Here is a 23519-nt window from a genome sequence, read left to right on the forward strand (position 1 = left end):
AAAAGAAAAAAAGCCCTACTGATTACAACATTTTTACAAGCAGTAAAAATAATGTCTTCCTTATAATATAGACATCAATTTTCTCTAAAGAGTCATGGTTAATTTTGCTACATGATATAATATGAACTGGTCTTCAAAGTACAACTAGTAGTTTAAAAAAAATAAAGGAACAACCAAACTTGATTGTATCAGTCATCTGTTCCTCAAAAAGCACCACACTATCATGTTAAATGGCTTCTGATAATGAAGTAGCAGTTAGTTAAATAAATTTACTCTTATCTTAAGCATAATCCTTGTTTATTCTTTCTCTGGAAACTGATAGATACAATTAAAAATTAAACTTAAATTAAAAATATAATGCTTCTCTATGGGATACATATATGCATAACTGTATCCATACAACAGAATCATGAAAATAGGACACAGAAGATGTATTTATAATCACTTGTTGAACTCAATGACTTAAAAGCTATGCTTGATGATTTAGATAGCACTTTAAAGTAAAGTTATAAAACTTTTATTGAAATAAAGTTCACATATAATCTTTTAATCCCTACAGTTAAAAATAATCTATCTCTAGGAGAAAGAAGTGCCTAGAAGTTAAGTGCCTAGATATAATGTATAAACATAAAGTTATGTATTGTATCAAAGAATAAGAAATAAAGACCTGATTTTTTTCCTGTAAATTTTATACCTTACGACCTGTTTTTATTCATGTCATTTTGTATGTGACTACATCTTGGCGTTGAATCTTTCAAATCTTCTATACCGTCCCCACCTAAACTGATATAGGTTATTACAAATCATTAATGCAGTAATTAGGGAATCTTATTGGACTTTAATATAAAACTTCCAAGATTATTATTATTAATGTTATTTGGGAAGCATTAAGTGGATCCACATTATGCTGAGTTTAGACTTGATTCAGTAGTATTATCTAATCTTGAACAATGAACCTTATGGTCCTAAACAGTTTCTAAACTACATTGTCTAAATGATGCTATCTAATTCCTATTAAAAGGATTTCAGAAGACGCAGACTCACTCAAAAAAAGTCTGGCACATTGAGTATTGAACAATGTTTAATGATATTTATAAGCAATTGAAGTTGTAAATTCCAGACTTATATACAATATCTTTATAAATTAATGCATTTAAATTTTGATCCATGATCTTCAGAATGATGAGGCAGGAAAAATTCCCAAGTAGATATTCCTTTTGATTGATAATTCTATTTATATTTTAACTGATAATCTTCCTTTGTTAGGCTCACGTGATGGACAAATGCTTATGTGGATTTACTTCCAATGTACAAAATAAGAAAAAGAATGAAAATGATCTGTAATATAAAATGAGGTATATAAATAATATTAATATGCTAAATGTTAATTCAATAAAATGCAAAGTGTGCACAAAAAGAATGGTTTTATGTAGATAAAGAATCACTTACTAATCAGTGTAAAACTTTGAATAAATATATAAATTAGTTTTATCAATTGTCTCTTCTGTATGACCTTCAATATTTTATTTAACCATGTATCAATAAATTAAAAAATGTAATTAATAACACACAAATAAACACCTCCTACCTGGGAACTAAGTAAGAAGAATAAGTAACTGTAACAGAGCAAAGAAAGGAACATATACTAGCTTTAAAAAATGTGAAAGATGAGAGCTTATGTACGAAAGTTGCTAGTAAGTAAAACGTAAAGTATTGTTTTACAGACAGAAAGGGGAGCAATTAAAATTCTAAGAGAGTTAAGAAATAAAAACAAACATATTTCTTCCTTAGGATATGAATTCAATTCTTCAAATAAATCAAAAGAAATTTGAAATCTTAAGGTATTAAAAATACATCATATTTCACAAAACACTTTTGTTAGGTGTATTTCAGTATTTTGAATGAGTTCAAACTCTGTCTTCCCTCATAAAAGCTTACAGACACTATTTAGAGAGAAATATAAGCAATTTAAAACATGTTTTATTAATTGAATAAAGAGAGTTGCCTGTTGTTGTTCAGTCGCTAAATTGTACCCAAATCTTTTGTGACCCCATGACCTGTGACCCACCAAGCTTCTCTGTCCATGGGATTTCCCAGGCAAGAATACTGGAGTGGGTTACCATTTCCTTCTCCAGGGGATCTTCCCAACCCAGGGATCTAACCCCCATCTTGTGCATTGGCAGGCAGATTCTTTACCGCCGAGCTACCGGATAATTTGCCTAGAGATATCAAAACTGTGTGTAGCTGTTATTTAGTTGCTCAGTCGTGTCTGACTCTGTTGTGTCCTCATGGACTGTAGCCTGCCAGGCTCCTCTGTCTATGGGATTTTCCAGGCAAGATTACTGGAATGGGTTGCCATTTCCTTCTCCAAGAGATATCAAAACTGTGTGTAGACGTGTGTGTAAATTAAAATACGATGACAGCATTAAAGAAAATTTGGTTACTTTAATAACACTTATTCATCCATTAATTCATTTCCCATCACATAATTACTTTGCACTTATAATATGTATAGTTGCATAATGAGTCTAAATATGCCAAGAAAGTATCGGCTACTAACTAGTTTCACCCAAAGGCACAAATTTTTAAATGACATAGTGTAAGAGAAGCACTGCTGTCTAAATAAGTAAAATGCAAACTGTCCACAGAAATTGCCAGATGTATAGATTTAAAATGAACTGCTCTGTTTCATATCTGCACCTCAGAAGATTTTTGCATCTTTCACTTTAAATCATGTTAGTTACAGAAGATCGTTACTCAACAACTAAAGGAGAAGAAACAACATAATCTTATAACATCTCACTTATCTAGAGTATAGGAAGGTTCCAGTCAGCTGCTGCATCAGTTAACTGGAATAATGATATGAATTGTGAATAGATTACCATTTTTCAAAACAGTGTAATATTGTAAAATTCAGTGAACATTGAATTCTAACAGTAGATATATAGAGAATATGAACTAGGGTCAGGTTTCTTCTGATCTTGAGTTGTCATACGTTTCCTGCTCACAGAGTTGAGGTGAGTAAACGTTTTTGACTATGAGAGATTAATTTATAATTACAAAATAAAAGAATTTAATGGAAAACTAGAAAGTTTGGTGTGATTCAAAGACCAGAGGTTTGTCACAAAGAGATAAACTAAAAAAAGTAATAAATTAGTTACGCTCACAAATCTAGATGTATTTTTATGAAGATTAGTGAGAGAACAAAAATCTCAGAAATAGGATATTTTTTTAAAAAAGCAGTACAACTTGAAGAAAAGTGAACAGAAAAACACATCCATTTTAAAAAAAGGAAAAAAATATTGAAAAAGATGTCCATTCATTTAGTAATGTATGGACCTAAAAAACAAAAATGTTAAAAAGGCCACATATAAAAATACCTTTTGTGGAATTTAATATTTGGTAAAGTGAAGCTATGTTTATGACATTAGAGGAATATACAAATCCCAAAGAAAACACTATACATGGATATAAGCGTAATCTGTACTGCTAAGAAAAGTCATTTTATTTTGAATTCTATATATGCTCCTACACAATCTTGACTTCAACACTTAGAGGGCAGACTGAAATAATGAAAGGATTGGAAAAGGTGGGACTCAACAAAATATACTCTACAATTTTAAGAAGTTCTAGGTAGAAATAATATAGATACAAAAAAGAATTTTTCCTAAAATGATGGTCACCAATGAAAAGTCTAAGTTAAAGTGGCAGCAGTATTTTAAATGCAATGTTTCCAAATTCTGACATCTTTTCTTAACACTAATGTTATATATGATTTGGGTTGAAATTTCAAAAGGGCTCCAAAGTAGGCAAAAACAAAGTTAGGTCAGGAGACAGCTAGAGTAATTTTTTGACATGCCTGGACCACTATAAATGTTATTTGATATGAAAACAGAATCAATTGCAACACTTTTCAATAGATGGTTTCCTACAGTCCTAGGACTGTAGAAAATTTCATGGATTTAGGATTTTTAAAAAATCATATCAATGTAGGCTTTTTCACTCTATTCAATATAATTTATTTTGTATGATTCCTTAAACAAATAAAAGAAATATTTCACCAATACATTTTAGATGAAACTTCATTAGTCATTTATCTTATAACTGTCTTCAGTTCTTAGGGAACGATTATGTTTTTGACAAGAAATCAACAGGTTTCCAAAACACAAATCTTTATATCTTTAGTACTGTATTGTTTAGGCTGATTTAAACTGAAAGATATACTTGCTTCCAGACAAAAAAAAATCTGAAGAGATAATGTTCAAAATGTGAAGCCAAAATCATGAGCAAGAAAGATTACAAAAATAATGTTAAATGAAAGTGAAGTCATTCAGTCGTGTCCGACTCTTTGTGACTTCTCTTTGTAGCCTGCCAGGCTCCTATGATTCATTTGAAAAGACCCTGATGCTGGGAAAGATTGAAAGTGGGAGGAGAAGCGGACGACAGAGGATCAGATGGTTGGATGGCATCACCGACTCAATGAACATGAGTTTGAGTAAACTCCAGGAGTTAGTGATGGACAGGGAAGCCTGGAGTGTTGCAGTCCATGGGGTTGCAGAGTCTGACAGGACTAAGCGACTGAACGGAACTGAACTGAGGCTCCTCTGTCCATGGGTATTCTCCAGTCAAGAATACTGAAGTGGGTTGCCATTTCTTTCTCCAGGGGATTTTCCCAACCCAGGGATCGAACCTGGGTCTCACACACTGCAGGCAGACTCAACGGTCTGAGCCACCAGGGAAGTCCCCAGTATTAAATATACTAATTTAAATATTGGGATTTTCTAAACTACATTAATGATATAACTTTTACTAGTTATATTCTTGAACTTAAATTATTTTTATGTTCCTTATTTGCTTGGACTAGCTAGATTGCTTTATGTTTAACTTATCATGTCACTTGGAACACATGTTACTTTTAAATAACATGTTTATAGTTTTAAAGAAATTATTGAATTCCATATGAAAGAATATAAGGAATTTTAAACTCCAGAGAATATTTTTATTTCATTTTAGCAAGTGTTGAAACAATTATTAACTTTGATTAAAAGTTGGTTATATTTTATTTGTTATTATTCTAGTAAAAATTAAAGGTAAAGCTAAGCTAAAATTTACTAACATTTTAAAATAAAATCTAAACACTGTATGACCATGTCTAAATTTATTTTCTAAATCTTTCAGTGTATTCCTTCGATCCTTACTAGATAGAGTATTAGAAATCTACAACATAACACAAATAAGAGACGGCATGGTCGTAAAGTGCTCATGACTAACGATGTTAAGTATTAACAGATAAGTTCAAAATTACTCCTGGTTAAAAAAAGTAAGTTCTATTTCATTAAGTGCATTGTATATACTCTTCATGGATCTTTTCTTATACATTGAAAAAGGAAGAAATAAAATTGAATAAAGGTAGTTATTTAGAAATACAAAGTATATTTTTAAAACATGTATATACACACTTTTGTGTAAAAGTTGTTTTCCTCCAATTTTTAATTTTAACTCTAGCAATCAGAGGTGTAGAAATGGAAAGTTCTTGGGTACAGACAATGACCTCATTTGTATTATTAAGCGTATCACCATTTCCCTGGGATCATTTCTAAGTGATAGTACTAGCCTCATAAGGGTGTTTTTTAGGGCTTCACATAAGTAACTAAATATACAGCTACATTTTTTAACATAAAAATGTACATTAAGTTCATTTAAAAACTAAATGTATGTTTAGCAAAAGTAAAACTGCTTTCTCAAGAATTATTTAAACACTCTGATTTTAAAAAAGGTATTTAGTGCTAATTTTTAGTTTCTTTAGTAACATAAGGGACGTGCTTTTCAATTTAGAAGATGAGAATATTTTAATTTCTGATGATAAATGATAGACATATTAACAGCTACCACTATGTGAATTTGGGGACAAAATACTCAGGAATGGATGGTTCTGATATAGTTTGTATAGTTAGATTAAGCATAAAATTGACTACGCTTATTAAGTCAGAGGCACAAGGTAATTTTAAAGATAACTGTGTGTCTAAGATGACATTAAACACTGGAAGTTAAAAAAAGTTCAGATATGACTAAAGTTATATGAAGAACTGAGGAGAGTATAAATAAAAACAGCAAAATAGCTAATTTTCTGCTTTGTTTTCATCCTGGTCACACTTTACCTCAAATCCTAAATTTTGAGCAATGTGAGCTGAGCTGACTAAAACAGAAGACATAAATTGCTACTCAAAATTAATTGATTATAAAACACGTCTGGAAAATATGCAAAAAAAATCTTAATTTTCTTTGTAAAATAATACATGCATTCTTTGATTTCTAGCAGTACATATAACTGATAACACATTTCATAATCCCTGAAATCAAGGATCTAAGTGAAAATACTAGACTCCTAAAGTAGAGACATTGGCATTATAATATATGCAGCATGAAAATTTTTATCAACAAAAACTGTTACCATAATTTTTAAAAATAAAAAGAAGAACTAGTCAGTAGAGAAAGACTTTTATAGATGTTCAAAATTTCAGTTCTATAATGTAAATGAAGCTTCATCAAGGTTGGTATTCACTAAGAGTTAAAGAGGGTGAAGTGATTTCTCACTATATTTAATGTAGAATTACCAGGTAATATATGCGAACAGAAAATATTGTATATTTATTTAGAAACACACACTTGAATTACTCTGAATCATATACACTTTGAATTTTTGCCTTGACATTACTGGTAATATATTTCTGTAGTGTATATTCTCACTTTAAGATAAACACTAGTGAGAATATGTGGTTTTAAATTTGGAAAACTTTGGTAAGCAAAATTTTAAATCCAAAATTTAGTTTGAGGGGCAAAGAGTGAATCATAGTCCTTATTTATTAAAATTTGATTTTAAGCTCCTTTAAATTATAGTGTACTCGGATGTGTAAGTTAAACATTAGGACTTTAGCATCCAAATTACATCTATAAGATATTTTGTTAGATAGTTCAACAAAATACCTTCTTTAAATATTTGTGCTCTCATATTTCATAACTTTATAAAATGAAGCAAAACAAATATCAATAATTCATAGAGGCATAATTATTTGATTCTGAAATGCTAATATACTATGTCATTCCTAAGTGATTTGAAAAACTGAATGCAATCCTTCTAAATACACAATTTGATCATTGTTGCTATCAGAATGCATGTATTCAATGGCAGATTCACATTTGTAATAATAAGATAATAACTCTTCTTATCAATATCTAGAGTTGTAGTCATATCCTTATCCTCCTTGTATTTAATCCATGACTTTCATATTTACATAAAAGGGCTAAATTCTTCTGGTATTTTCTTTCATATAAGTATTTTTTCATCCCACTTCATAAGTCATAAAAGAAATGATATATCTGCAGTGGTTCATTTTTGTTTCTAATTTATAGTAACATTATTTTTATTTTTTGCACTGGAAGATGAAAGTACGAAAATGACATGTACATTGGATTTGCTGTACAAGATAAAAATCATTTTTTGATTAAGTTTTTATAATTTCCATTTTTATCAAATATTAGTTGATGTGGTTTGATCAAAATATTGAATTATCAGTGGTATTTAACCATTAACTAAAAAGTAAAGATTCCTTTACAGCAGAGAATAAATGGAATAATTTCCTTATCAAGACCCTCAAATAAAGTATAATAAATAATCCTAAAGCATTTGTTTTTCAGCTGATTGTATAAAATAATCCACTTAGAGACTAGGGTCCCCAAATCGAAAGAGCTGAGTACAATTATCAAAGTTTCAATATTAGAAGAAGAACCTATTGTTGTAAATAAAAGAATAATATTGCTGTATTGATATGCTTTCATCATGTAGTTCCTCTGATTGTGATAAGTGACTTGAATCCATGCCAACATATTACTAAACTATGCAAAATTATCAAACTGATGGCTGCAGTGTATTCTGAACTTAGCCTAACATGTTTAATGTCTTTATGGGAAAAGGATGACTAAGCAATAATGCTGGTATCAATAAGAAAACAAAATTTCTCTGTGAATTGTGTCGAGACGTTTTTCCACCTTACATAAGCCCTTTAAAACACATGGAAATCAAGTAAACAGGTGAGCAATACTCAAAGGAAATATGAAGATCATTTGAAAAATGTTTTCAACAACATCAGAAGTTATGTTTGATTTAATATACTAACCCAGGAACCTGTCTTCCGGTTAAGTATATTCGTTTTTGTATTGTAAAGTGCTGCCTGCATCCCGGAGTCACTTTTATCTTTGTTTTTGAAAACAACCTGAATTCTATTTTTACTAAGAAGAAGGGCATGTTGAACTTTATTTCCTGAAAGGGAAGACTTTGATACAGCCTTTTATGTAATACTTACTCAAATATGGTGGTTTGTAAGGCGCTCGTGTATTAGACAGCAGTCCATCCAGCTCTTTCCTCTCCAGGGTGCTGTGAAGGGCCTTCTCTTTGCCGAAGGTGGAGAAGGACCTCTCCGCCCCGGGCTGGGCTTCTGGAGTTTCAAACACTTCAGTGTCTGGAACAGAGTCCATGCCAGGAACATGCAGATTGCTACGATAATCAGCAGCCTGGCGTCCATCAGAAGGGACAAAGGAGGGCATCCAGCACCGATCTGAGTGGCCAAGTGCTTTACATTCCTCGGTGCAGTTGGAGAAGAGATCCATACCTGTGAGCAGAAAACAGAGAAGCTACAAATGGAGACTTTATCAACACAACCAGCTGCTTGTGTCTGTGCTCAGTGGCTCAGTCATGTCCGACTCCTTGTGACCCTATGAATTGTAGCCCACCAGGCTCCTCTGTCCGTGAGATTCTCCAGGCAAGAATACTGGAGTGGGCTGCCATACCCTCCTCCAGGGAATCTTCCCTGCTTAGAAGTGAAAAATTACAGGCAATGTAAAGAGTAATGGGTAAAGGTATCTTAACAGATTTTTCTTGTGTTAACCTGACAGGAGCCCCAAATCGCTTTATATTATTTTGTAGAGGGTAGGACTCTTGGCAAACAGGATTTTGAGATAGATGTTTCTGAACTGGTCAGGATGTTGAGGGAAAATATTGACTCTAAATTATTTAAATAATTAGAAAATAGTGAGAATGAATATTAAAAAAAAGAAAATCTCTGAAATTCGTCACAGAAAAAATAAAACCCAAGTGGAAAGCCTTCATTACCTGTAATTTCTAATGATGATAAGTTATATTTTTTTCCTTAGAGACAAAAATGGAAGAAATATGGGAAGCGTGAGTGATGATATTTAGATAATAAGATCTAGACATGAAATAAAAAGTGAAATTCAACAGAAACAGGGCATACATATCAATACACCAATAAATGATAAGAATAAAATAAGAGTGGCCAAGAGCATGCTTTTTTAGATTCTTAGAAAATGACTTCCTACAAGTTATTTTTCAGTGACACTCTTGTAGTCCATATTACTACAAACTGCTTATCATTTACCACTTAGACAAGCCCAGAACAAATGACTGTAATTAGTGAAACCAAGGTAACCAAGTGCAAGGTGAGTCAGCTACAGACGCTATTGACGAATACCTTATTACTTGTTCTATATTGGAAAACACTTGTCCCAGACAACACAGAAATGTTTGCTTACTGATCCTAGAATACCAAGATTTCAAATGACATCTTCAAGTTTCATTGTCTCCTGTAGACTGACAAGAATACTAAACATGATATTTATGACCCAAGAAAGCTCACTCAGTCTCTTAAGCAAAATATCATTTTGGGGCACTACAGAATACTATCTGTTATTCAATTTGATAACTAGCATTATGTAAAAAAGTAAGCACACAAACAAAAATCACATTTTAATGTGTTTCTAGACAGAGCAATGCATTTATTAAATATGTTTAAAAATAGGATCAATTAGAAATAACCAAAGAGTGATTATTCTGTACGTCAGAAACTCTCAAATGCATGCAATGCCTGGTGTGAAAAAGCCATGGATTATTTTTTTAATCAAGAGAGTGTAATGAAGACACTTGATTGTTTCTTCTATAAATATTATGAGTGATTTGAGCTCTTGAGCAAGTTTTAGTTTGTAAAATCCTGACACACAATAATTTACTTTTTTATATGCATATGTTAACAGCTCTTTATGTAATACAAAAATAATTTTTGCATAATTACTAAGCCCCCAGATTATCCTCAAGTATTCTGGAGTTTAAAACAATTAATTATGTAAATTGTTTAAAGATATAACACCAAACTTCTTATCATATATTAATCTCACATTATAATGACTTTTTAAATTTTAAACTAAACTGTGTATAATGCTGGGGCTTTCCAGGTGGCTTATTGGTAAAGAATCTGCCTGCCAAGCAGGAGATGCAAGAGAGGGGAGTTTAATCCTTGCACTAAGATCTACTGGAGAAGCAAGTGGCAACTCATTCCAGCTTTCTTGCCTGGGAAATCCTATGGGCAGAGGAGCCTGGCAGGCTACAGTGCACGAGGTCACACTGAGTCTGACATGATTTAGCGACTAAACAGCAGCAGCGGCAGCATGTATAATGCTAAATCTGACTTCGATTATAATAATATATTGATAATTGTCATGCATAAACCCAGAACTAAATTACTGATCAGTGCATTACTGAGGAACATAAACGTGAGTTGAAGCTGGGATAAGGAATCAGACTACGATCAGCAAGTAAAACAGGTCAACTATTTTCTAGACACCAGGGAAGTTAAGTTATCTTATTCCTATCAGGAGATAGGTATTAGAAAAAAAAAAAAAGAGGAAGGGAAGAAGAATATCCCTGATGCACACTGACACAGCAGGTAACTAGAAGCTATAGAACCAGAGAGATCTGTATTTTGATTCACTGTACTCTAAACACTCCCTATATATAGTCTGATAAGGAATAAAAGGTCTTTTTGATAGCTAGAGGTACCATTAAAAGTCAATTATGGGCAATTATTTTAAAAATAAATTTATATCATATTAAATTTGAAGTTGATGGAAAAATTCAAATATTAAGATAGAATTATATTACCAGATCCTGATAAAGATGCGTACTAATGCAAAATTTGGAATTAATACAATTTTTCATCACATAACTGATAAAACCCTTTCAAATACACCTCATGAGACCATTAATAGTATTTCACATCTTTTCGAGCACTGTACCCAAGGATTCTTATAATTCTGAATATGATAATCACACAGAAAAGTTTTAATGATCTAGTCTCTGCATTATCTTTAAGATATTTGAAGGTACTTTTATGAGATGTTAGAAGGTACTTTTATTAGAACTTGTTTTCATGGCTAGTTGATATTCAATTGTGCTAAATTTCTTCTCTTGAAGTGTATGGTTTTCTGCCTCTTTGCCTTATTAGACGCTAGTTAAAATTCCCTTAGATGATGAAATAAAGTTCTCTGACTTGAAACCTGTACAAAAAAATTATCATGTGCATAACAAGAACAGTGAGAAATATGATAAAGTTTTCTCTTGGATAAATAGTGTCACCTGCCTGAAAGGGGAACAACACTTGTTCATAATGTTCCTCATAAATTTATGAGCTACTCCTTTTAAAGTGGGATCCCCATACTGATAACACAGCTTTATGTAACTACAAGGAGACAGAAGATGGCACACCTTGTGCATGAATATGTTTCACATGTTTTACCAACAAAACAAGTGTACTAATTTCTCATGACGAAAATGTCAGATGTAGAAACAATTTTTTTAATCACATAAAATGTATATCAGTAAATTTCAAATAAGTTTTAGAAATATTCATTGAAAAAAAATTTTTTTTTCGTCTCAAATGTATAGTTTGAGAACCAAATAAATTGTGCCCATTACCTGGCCTCACCTTAGGGAGCCACTGAAAGATGAAAATGACTTTATCTTTTTTCATATATCACTAGTTCATGCATTGGAGAAGGAAATGGCAACCCACTCCAGTGTCTTGCCTGGAGAATCCCAGAGACAGTGGGCCCCCGTCTATGGGGTCGCACAGAGTCGGACACGACTGAAGCGACTTAGCAGAAGCAGCAGCAGCAGCAGACACCATTAAGTATACTATTTTAATGACCAGACAAGCAGAGGCATGTTTAAGTTTTGTGGTGGTCAATGACTGCACAAAGGACCGGAATGCCAAGTATTTCAGTACCTGGGACATTTAAAAATGCGTTATCTTTCACACTGCTTTTGGAAATTTTTAACATCTCAGGTTGAAGGCCCAAGAGAAAATAACTTCAACACCATTTATTTTTCTCATTCAAATGCCCTTATTTTAGAACCTGTGAGACTTGTATAGCAGAAAACTACAGGCCACACCTGAGTTATGAAGTTTTGGTCATTCCTAAAGAAACATTTCAACATACAGATTTTATTTGCAATTTATTTTTTTCCATTTCTTGGAAATGGTCTGCTCTACATGGCACGACAGCTGAAGTGATAGACTGCCTGTTATATAGAGATATATTTAGACAAATTTTAAAATACATCTTTTTACACTAGCAAGTAACTTGATCCCTTATAGTCAGAGGCTGTGATATTACCACTGAGAACAAACTGTGATTTAAAAAATGTAATTATAGTCAATTTGTTCTGTTTCCTGATGAATTAAATACAATAAAATTACATGGACCTTTCTCATGTAACAAACCTTCAAAAAATGTATTTTTCCCCAAATATGATAAATTAGTTTATAAAATCAACACACATATTTTTGATGAAATTGTAAATTTTCTTTTAATTATTTAACACTGGAGAAATTAGAGATATTAAAAATAATCACCAAAATTTCTGTAGTTTTTGGTTTGGTTCGGTAACAGAGATTTTACAACATAATTCATCTATGAAAAAAATCAAAACATGCACATCAAAATTTTCTCACTATCTAACATATTTCAATATGTTTATATTTTTCTTCATTTTATCTTAATATTTGTCTTATATCTTTTTCAATTGTAAATGTCTCTGCATTACCTAGTTGTAGCTCATATTTTCACCAGAAACCTGAGCAAAAAGCTTTTGCTTATTCAGACTATGGTATAAATTCACCTTATTTATAAAGCCAGAAGCTAACTGCCAATATCTAAATTCTTATTGGAGTTGAGAAAGGGAAACTTTTAAGTTTATGATAGGCCGAAAATTCTTATTGATATTGCAGTAGTAGTACAATGGCTTAATTTATTTCATGATATATGTTTTTCTACTAGTATGAAGACACTGACAATATAAATCACTTTTTAAATTTATAGTCAAGTTTTGACCATGTGTCATGTACAAGTCTCATAATAATTAGTTAAGAAATAAACACTTTTAGAAGCTAACATGCGTTTTAAATAAAATAAAAATTTAGAAGAGAAATTTGAAAATTTTCAGGTAAACTATAACAAGTAACATTAACTTATGAGGGTTTTTTTCAATATACATTTTAAGAAGGTCAATTATTAAAAATAAATTCAAATTTAATCTTAGTGTGTACATTGTAAGTATTTAATAAATGGGCGGGGGGAAACAACTACTTACAGCTAAATAGATCTCCTTAAATCTACCTCCAATAATACTAAAATGTTTAAGACTATACAGCTAAAAATGTTGTATCAGTATTTAAATCAGACAAAAAAAATCTATCTTTTAATCTAATGGTATTATAAAATTGAACATATACTAGTTTTAAGTTCACTTTGGCTTTTTTTCTTTTTTTTTTTTTTGGCTATTTAAGCTGCGATTAATCAGTTTCTCCCCTTGTGATGGTTTATGCAAGCATTTACCACATCTCCTTGGACTTCTGCCATACCTAACCAATACATCAATAGTGCACTGAAAAAAACGGAAAGCACCTTGACAAGGCTATAGAAAGAAAGTGCCACAGACCAGTGGTCAAGTCGAAGAATTCCACACATGGAGCCAGGTGCAGTGGAAAACTGAAAAAGCTTATGTGATTCTCTGTGCAGCTGCCTCCGTGTTTAAAGCCCTTCTATGAACAAAATTGGTGACTGCAAATGGCTTAGAGAGGAGAAAAGCAAGTGGGGCAGAGGGAGAAAGAACAAAAAAGAAAACTGTTCATAGAAGAATAAACGGAAGGCATATCCAAATAAATAAATACAAATTAATGTTAACACGGAAAATGAAAGTGGGAATAAATAAAGACTTAGGAAGCTTAAACAGGTGAAGAACTAAGCTAAACAGTGTATACTATGTAACATGAAATGAGGTTCAAACTAGAGAATTCAGAATTCGTGTCTTTTCAGTGTTGTTTTTCCATGATAGTCTAACTTTCCCCTTTAAAACCTAAAGTTGAGTGGGATTTGCTTATTAGCTCAAAAGTTTTTCATATCCTAACCCTGGAAACAGATGTGTAATGAAGAATATTCTCTAAATATTGCAAAATTGGAAGATCATCAATATCTGGTTATACAAGGAAATAAAGCAGATGTAACTGTTTGCCTGAGATAGGCTTAACTTTTAGGAAATTAACTCTAGCTACTTGGTGTGAAGTTTATAGTACACAACAAAGAATGGACTGGAAAAAAGTCATTAAGTAAAGGCATCTTAATTCTCTGCATTTAGGGTTTTATACTTTAAAAGGTAAACAATGCAGAATCATTTTAACAATGAAACTAGATATATTAAATCTGACTGCAATTCAGCACACAAATGTGTAATTATTTCTTAATACAAGTGTGTTAATATAATTCAAAAACAGCTATCACTATGCCCAGTATGTTGTGGCAACCCTATAAATGCTAATGAAATAGATCCACAGATTGTTAACTCTGTAATATTCTTACATGTTAAAAACCTAAAGACAGAAAAAAAGAATTTGCCATTTTAATAAGAAAAATGAAAACTACCCTGCTTTTAAACATGTTTTCCAAACACAATTTAGCATTTAACATTTTCAAATGTTTTGATATCTCAAATAATTTGTAAGTAATGCTATCAAAATGGCAACATTGAGTGCTTGCGAAATAAAAGAGCCGCTGGGAAGGCACATTGATAAGAACATATTCCCATCCATCTTACAAATTTAGCACTTTTTGCAGATGTTTATTTCTTTCTCTTTCTTCAGTTAAGTTATTATGGCTCATTATGTCTGAGGAACTAAACTAATTGAAATGTTCATTGAGACTGGAGTGCTACAGAAAAAAAAAAAAAGTAAGGGGGAGTGGGAAAGGAATAAAATACACCCACAAGGAAACATGCAGCGGGGAATTTTCTTTTTATTTTAATGTTAAACATTTTGTTTCAAAAGCTTTAAACGGCTGACTATGAAATTAGAAACTGAAAAAAGAATAGGAATGAGCAATTCCAAACGTACACCTTTTAAAAGATAACAATAAATCATATGTCATATATAGGCCAAAAATGAAAGGGACTTTGTACTCAAATATAAACTTCTGGCAAGATCTGGTTTGTTGTCAGGTTCCCAGACACTAAATAGATGCTCTGTTCACTTAGCGTGAAGGCCCGCAAGGGGCAGGGACCTCCGGGGATTCTTGGCAGTTCTCAAGTCTCATTAGGTCTGCATATTAATGACTTGCAGCAATATAAAGAGACCCTTGAGCAGTCTTTTCTCCCCCTCCTCCTGCCTGCGTTTCCCAAGGCCAAGGCAGCCTCAGACACACCACACATGAGCCAAGAGAGAGGCCTGCAGCCACCATGGCTGCCAGGCGACGGTGGGGCGGGTACTGCCCTTTGACACACTGCCTCAACACCTTTCAGAGGTCCATGGAGTGTGTTAAGGAATGGGTGCTCTCGAGGATCAATGTTACCTTGAAAATGAGATCCCCATCTCCCTATGGCTTAATCACTAACCAAAATAAACCTTAAAAGCTCAAGTGAATGAAGTTCAAGCTCCAAACAGATGGGCGTTTTTTAGAAGTGACACAAGTCAGCTTGCCTTTGCATTGCTGTATGTGTCAGATAAACACAAAACTCAGTTGAAAGAGAAAAAGTTTAAAAAAAAATTCAAAAAGCATCCTTCATCGTTGAAATGCAAAGTAGAAAGAAAATCCAAACCTTGTGAAATTGTTCTCATTATTTTAAGGTACATATTTTATTTCTTTTCAGTGACTTCTTTAATTATTAGTAACTAGAGTTATCAGGATCTATAAAACTTAAAGGGGACATGTATACAGGAAAAAAGTAAAGTAAAATAAAGTAAAACAAAGTAAAAAATATGTATCACATTGTAACTCCCATCAGGGAATACCTTCAAGCTTTACATGCAAATACACCCAGAGATCAACTTTTGAACATGGATCCTGTTGAAAATATGAGGAATGCTTCAGAAAATGTACATTATCAAATGTTTACTAATGTCTCAAAGCCTAAGAATCCAGCTTTGGAAATCCTGCTTTCAATCTATTCATGACTTTTAATCACCATTCCTTCTCTCATTCAATATTCACTGATATGTAAAATGCATTGCTCTGGAAATGAGAAAATTTGGATTTTGGTTCCCAGTCATCCACTTATCCTCTTGTGACCTTGTGCAGGTCAACCAATTTCATCCATCTTCTGTTATTTCATCCATAAGCAAGTCTAATAATAGCTTAATTGACTGAAGACTGGGGACTGGACCAGGTGAGAAATCTATGTCCTTTGTATGCAATATAATTCCCGGAAAGAACATGACATAAAAAATAAAAGTTTCGTGATCTCACGTATTCCACAATGAATTTCTAACTTTCATTCTCTAAAGGAACACTAGACTGTATTACAAGTCCCTTTGAGTATACAATTGTCAACATAGGATGACACCAGTTTTCTGTAGGTTTACTAACACTAAAAACTACCTAAAACGTCGTGCTCTCAGGATTTATTTTTAAAAAATCCACTATAAAAGTCAGCATCGCCCTTTAATCACACTTACCAGCTGACTGGCCGCGGTTGGTGGCGTCATGATCACTATCTCCCTGTTCACTGTCTCCATGACCACTGTCCTTAGAGCTTACTATGTCGGCTTCCTGGAATGCAGAACTAGAAGTACAAAAATGTGAATATTAGAATAAAAAAGATTGTAGAAACACAGAAAACATTCTTCTGCCACCACATGGTCACCTATGGTGCTGCAGATGCTTGTAGCTCTTGATTTCTGCTTAAAGCTAGTTTTTAAAACCTGAAGCCTAACTCTCCAACACTGAGCATCAGCAGTCAGTTTGAGCCCTTAAGGCATGTAAAGTTCAATCATTATTCTATGATTGGAGCTAAGCATATGCTTGTATCATTTTCATAGGACAGATATATATGTATATGTCTGGAATAATTAGAAAGATTATCAGAAGCAGTGTAGGAGTGTAAACTGACAAAATATTCAAATATACTCAGTGGTTGTATATAAAAGAAACACACCAATATTTTTTAATTTATTGTCTAGAAAACCTAATATAATCAATACTTATGTCCTGTCCTAATTGGAAATATTTTATCATTTTCTATTTTTATATTGGATAAATACCTAATTCCTACTTTTAGTAGGTCGTAATTTGTCTATATACCAAGCTAGGAAAAAAAAAAGGAGTCCATACCTGTTAACTCGGCGAGGTCTGTCAACTAGATAGCTGAGCTCTCCTCGCTGGTGTTTAGTCTAGAAAAAAAATAGATAAATCAAGAGCATTCGAAGGCTATAGGTTTAACTAACAGTCTGATTTTGAGGCTAGGAACTATTTGTAGCTTAAGTAATTGTGTACATTTTTAAGGAATTTCTAAGCTGTTCTAAGACCTCAGACTAGTTTTTATAAAGACTAGTGCTAGTAAAGGCAAGAAGATATGCAGATTTTGCATATCTAGATTTTCAGTAAAGGTTAAGAAAGTACACAAATAAAAGGCCAATTTTAAGTGTGTGTGTGTATGTGTGTGTCTGTGTGTTTTAAGGAGAGAATGCTAATAACCTCATAGCTGGCCCTTGTCTCCAATAGAGTCAACCTAGATATACGCTGCAGTCTTTCTTCCAGTGGCCTAAAAAAGTGTTTAGTAGCATACTGGTTGACACAAGAAAAACAGCACGCTCAATAAGCAAAAAGGTTGGATATTTTATGGAATTATTTTGTTGTTTATTTTCAAAATGTGCTTAAGATACAAATGAGCTGTACAAATATTCATGAAAGTCAATGAATAATATCTAAGACTCAAAATAAATAAAATAACCTGCCAAAAAAGGAGTTCATAATACCCGCTTCCCTTCTGGCCCCAATTCTTTCCCCCTCAGAACACACTCTGCATTCTCCTCCCCGCCTCCACCACCCCACACACACCTTTTCCGGTCCAAACTTTCTTTTACAGAAATCAACTCTGTTCTCCCTCTCCCTCCCTCCTTTCAACTTTGCCACTTCTCCATCTTAAAAAAGGAAATCGGAATTGACAAGCCAAATTCTTTGATAAAAAAAGCCAACAGCAGTGATTCATCAAAAACGATGGCAAGAAGGTGATTATTAGCTAAAAGGAATATGTAAGACAAGAACTGTTGAAGCCTTTCCGTGAGTTTACGCTTACAGGGGTTTGTGCCAAAGCAACTTCATTCAAATTCACACTGTGTGGGCGTTGGGCTTCAAGAAAACGTCTGTAAATGCTGTCCAGAGTAGAACTGAAGGCTTTTTTTTGCAACCCGAGTTCAGAGAACAAGGATCTGATAACTCATTCACTAAAACATGCATTCGAGTTTAGACAACTGTGCAAAGTTAAACAATCTATAGCTTACTTTTTACACGCGACTGAAGGCATCGATAAACAAAGCTAAACAATTAACTTTATTATGCTTGGGACAAATGCAAAGAGAAAAAAAGACCTTTGCCAGTGCCAGAAGGTCCCTCCCTGTATTTCCCTCTCCCCTCGGGCACTTTCTCCTTTACCTCCAGCTTTCTAAGAAGGGAAAGGACTGGGGTGGGGTGGGGTGGGGTGAGGGGACTAGGATTTTAAAGGAAAGATGCCAGAGGGAAGAAGAAGGGTCCAAGGTGGCAAAGCACCAGAGAAGGGGGATGAAAATAAATGTGGAAGGGTGGAGCGCAGAAAATTAGGGACAACACGAAGTTTAAGTTACACAGGAAAGGGTGGGAGAGGCGGCTTTCCATTCCTGCCCCCACAAAGATACAAATAAGCTAATATCCTAAAAATAAATACACAGTGCACCAGAGATACAAGGGCCGGGCTAGAGGAGGCTTTCGGATGGAGGAGATGAGAGATGGTGGTCCTTTCGCTTCAGCCTTACCTCGTTGGACAAAATGCTTCCGTTGGAGATGATGTCGGGCTGCTGGTCTGTGTAACCGGTGACGATGGCCCCGCAGGGGTTGTGCTCAGTGTCCGTACTCCGCGATGGGCTGCAGGGCTTAAGGAACATCAGGTCGGTTTTGGCGGACTCGGGGGTCAGGCAGACCTGGTAGCAGTAATTCTGGTTGTGGTGATGGGAGCCAAAGCCCCCGGACTCCTCCACCGGCACCTGGGCCGGATTACTGGGTACGTTGGAGCTTTGAACCAGCATGATGTCTGACTTGCTGAGTTTCTTCTTGCGCGCCCGGGCTTGGCGGCCACAGCAGGTCGACCCCCCGCTGCCACAGCAGCAGCATAGGCAGCAGTCGCTGGCCAGACACGTGTAGATATTCAGCTTTTTCTCTTTCTGGCAACGCACGGCAAGCACGATCATGGCCAGAAGGAAGATGAAGGATACCGAGCCCAGCGCGATGATGAGGATAAGGGTGAGGTCCAGCGACGTCTCCCCGCCGCCGGAGCGGCTGGGGCGCTGGTGCTCTCCTGACCCCCCGCCCCCGCCCCCGCCCCCGCCCTGGGGCTCGACAGCGCCATCCACCAGCTGCACCACCAAGGTGGCGGTGGAGGACAGGGGAGGTTGCCCGTGGTCGCGCACCTCGATCACCAGTTCATAAGGCCGCTGGGGGTCGCGCTTGGCTGGCACCCGGCGCGCTGTACGGAGCTCCCCGGTGCGCCAGTCCATGCGGAAGAGGTTCATTTCGTTACCCCTCACAATGCTGTAGGTGAGCCGGGCGTTCTCGCCGTCATCTGCGTCCACCGCGGCCACGCGGGTCAGCAGGTAACCGGGCTCAGCCGAGCGGGGCAGCACCTCGCGCGCCGGAGTCCCGTTGCGCCCCGGAAGGGGGGCTACGATGGCAGGAGCGTTGTCGTTCTGATCCACGATGAGGATGTTGACAGTGGCGTTGCCAGCCAGCGCCTGGGGGCTACCGGCGTCCCGCGCTTCCACTTGGAAGCTGAAGTCCTTGAGCTGTTCATAGTCAAAGGAGCGCAGGGCGTACAGGTAGCCGTTCTCGGAGTTGATGGACACGTAAGTGAAGACGCTCATGCCCTGGATCTGGCACTCCAGGATAGAGTAGGCTAGCTGGGCGTTGGCGCCCTCATCACGGTCTGTGGCGCTCACCGCGTAGATGTAGGCGCCTGGCACGTTGTTTTCGGTCACATACACGTCGTAGACCGGCTGGCTGAAGCGCGGTGCGTTGTCGTTCACATCTGACACTTGCACCTGGATGGACTTACTGGTGGAGAGTGCAGGCTCGCCCCGGTCGCGAGCCACCACGGTCAGGGTGTAGGAGTCCCCCGCCTCTCGGTCCAGAGGGGCCTCGGTCACGATGGTATAGTAGTTCTTGAAGGAAGACTTGAGGCGGAACGGCACATCCCCCAGCAGCTCGCACTGCACCTGCCCATTCTCCTCTGAGTCGCGGTCGGTTACGCTGAACAAGGCCACCACGGTGCCGGGCGCCGCGCCCTCGCTCACCGCCTCCTTCACGGTGCTGAAGCTGATCTCCGGCGCGTTGTCATTGGCATCAAGCACCCTCACTATCACCTTGCAGTGAGCAGGCACGGCGTTGGGGCCCAGGTCCTTGGCTTGAACGTATACTTGGTACACCGGGCTCTCTTCGTAGTCCAGCTCGCCGCTCACCTCCAGCCGGCCGGTGCGAGGGGAGAGTCCGAAGAGCTCGCGTGCCCGGGGCGAAATGTGGCTGCTGAAGGAGTACACGACCTCTCCATTCTGGCCCTCATCTGGGTCTGTGGCGTTAAGCTGGATCACGAGCGTACCAGGCGGCGAGTTCTCTGGTAGGGACACAGTGTAGACGGGTTGGTCGAAGGCGGGCACATTGTCGTTGGAGTCCAGCACTCGGATGGTGAGTAGGGCCGTGCCGGTGCGCTGCTGCTGGGGGAGCAAGCCCCCTCCCCCGCCGCCGCCTCCTCCTCCTTCTCCGCCTCCCCCTCCTCCCCCGTCCACCGCGGTCAGCACGTAGCGGTGCACCGCCTGCTGCTCTCGGTCCAGAGGCTTCTCCAGCACCAGCTCGGCGAATCGGTTGCCATCCCCCTGGGTCTGCACGTCCAGGGAGAAGTAGCTGTTGGGGGTGATCTCGTAGTCGCGCAAGGAGTTGGTACCCACGTCTGGGTCGAATGCGCTCTCCAAGGGGAAGCGGGTGCCCGGCGTGGCGCTCTCAGAGATCTCTACGGTCAAGTCCGGCTCCGGGAAGGAGGGGGGATTGTCGTTGATGTCCAGCACCTCGATCTCCACCCGGAACAGCTCCAAGGGGTTCTCCAAGAAGACCTCCAGGTGCAGGACGCAGGACGGGCTCTGCTTGCAGATTTGCTCGCGGTCAATCTTCTCATTCACGTACAACACCCCGGTCTCCAGGTTGAGGTCCAAGTAAGGGGTCCGAGAGTTGGGCGCCGTTTGAAAGCCGCGAGCCGAAAGTTTTGTAATGTCCAAGCCCAGATCTTCAGCGATATTCCCCACGAAAGTGCCATGTTCCTGCTCCTCTTGCACCGTGTAGTGAAGCTGGGAAAAGACTCCTTCCACCATCCAGAGCAAGGCAAAGAATAATAGCACAATCATCTCCAAAGGGAAAGGAAGCAGCTTCCCGCAGCCAGTCAGCCACCCAATCACCTCCCCCACCACCACGAAAAAAAAAAAAATCTCAAAAAATACAAATAAAAGTGCGCTATGTGGGGGGGGCTCCTGTGGCTTTCTGTCCTTACAAATCTTATTTCTTTTGCTTCATTTTAGGGTTTCCCCCAATTCAACCTCATTATTTAATCTTAGAGCAGGAAGGGTGACAGGCGTCCCCTTTCCTCATCTGTAATCTTCCTACTGACCAATTAATAAAATAATAATACAATAGTCAGCGTCCTTTATTCCGACAGTCTTGGCGCAACGCGGCGCTGGCAAATCCCAAGGAGGAAATTTCGGTATTTCAAGACTGTCCTCGGTTTGTCTTCTCGCTGATGGGAGGAGAAGAAGGAGGAGGAAAAGGAAAAGGAGGAGGAAGATGAAGAGGAAGAGGAGAAGGAAGAGGAGATGCTGTTGGCACCGCTGAACATGCCTCTTACTGTCAACGGCTGGCAAATGCAAAAGGGCTTAAAAACAGCGAGGGAATTTTGTGCCGGAAAAGCATAGAATGGCTCTGCAGCATAAAACTTTCATTCTCTTCATTTCTCCGGATGGATGTTCTTGCCATTTTTTCCTCTTTCGCTCTATTTGTCTGTTTTGGCTGTCAGAGTCTTGCCTTTCTCTGTCCTCATCTCCACCGTCGTTTGCCTCTCAGTAACTGTGAGGAGCAGTTTCTTTTTTGCTGTTTCCTTCCCAAGCCTCTTCTTTCCTCTAACCTGTCTCTCTGCTTTTCAGTTCTTCCCTCCTCCTCCTGCCTCAGCCCTAAGCCTGCGTTCTCGGCTGGCAGTTTCTGAGCTCCGAGCGCTCCGCTTCTCTGTTTTTGCGCAGCGCCCTCATTCTGCCAACCAATCGCCGAGGAGCACCACCCACCGAGTCAGAGCTAATTGGACAAACCGGCCGTCAAGAAGGCGCGTCACGCAGTAACCGGGCCGGGCGGGATGGAACCCGCGCCTGGGCTGCCTGGGTGAGTGTGAGTGTGAGAGCGTGAGAGCGAGAACAGCCCGGCAGGTCCCGAGGTGCTAGCTGGGGACTTTGCCGCGGAAAGTTCCTAGTCCCCAGCCGCAGGTAACGGAGAGGGAATAGAGAGGTTTCCCTGTTTGCATCAGCAAATGCGAAAACATAATAGCAGCAGCGGTATCCTCTCCCGGGAGCGGGGTTTCCAATGACGCTAATATTCTTTTTCCTTTAAGGTATTTTCCTTGCTGCTGATCGTGAAAATAAGTCACCGAGAAAAACAGGAAAAAGTTGCAGAGGGGCCACTAATTGGCGGGGGTTACCAATTTAAAGGACTCTGGCGGAGATTAGCAGGACATTTAAAAACAGATATGGCGTAGGCTGTGTCAAACTAAGTGTGAAGGTCTGAAGGGGCTGCGGGGAAAGGGGGTTAGACAGCTGGAGTGTGGAGCGGAGGTGGGTCCCAAACAGCCAGGGGATGCAAGCCCAGGGATGAACCCTGGCGGCTCCTATAGACGTGCAGACGCTTTATACTCGCCTCTTCCCTTCCTAAACGTACATCCACAGTATCTTACCAAAAGATTAATTCGCTTAGGGACCTGGTTTGAGGTGAGAGCCTTTTGATCGACGACTGAGGAGTTTCATTCGAGCTCTGCTTTCCAGCCCGCCAGCCTAGCGCTGACTCTCTGGCCTCGGGCACGG

General features: G+C 37.8%; 1 protein-coding gene across 1 annotated transcript; it reads right to left on the reverse strand.

The window, feature by feature from the left end:
- Nucleotides 1–1297: 1297 nt before the first annotated feature.
- Nucleotides 1298–21809, reverse strand: PCDH10 (protocadherin 10). Its single transcript, XM_052655020.1, has 5 exons — nucleotides 19182–21809; nucleotides 17506–17564; nucleotides 16851–16957; nucleotides 8361–8666; nucleotides 1298–1338 (listed from the first exon to the last, which is right to left on the reverse strand). Exons 1-5 carry the CDS (start codon nucleotides 21807–21809, stop codon nucleotides 1298–1300), a joined length of 3141 nt encoding a protein of 1046 aa, XP_052510980.1.
- Nucleotides 21810–23519: the final 1710 nt, after the last annotated feature.

This window comes from Budorcas taxicolor, chromosome 17 (assembly GCF_023091745.1).
Source record: "Budorcas taxicolor isolate Tak-1 chromosome 17, Takin1.1, whole genome shotgun sequence".
Taxonomy (NCBI): domain Eukaryota; kingdom Metazoa; phylum Chordata; class Mammalia; order Artiodactyla; family Bovidae; genus Budorcas; species Budorcas taxicolor.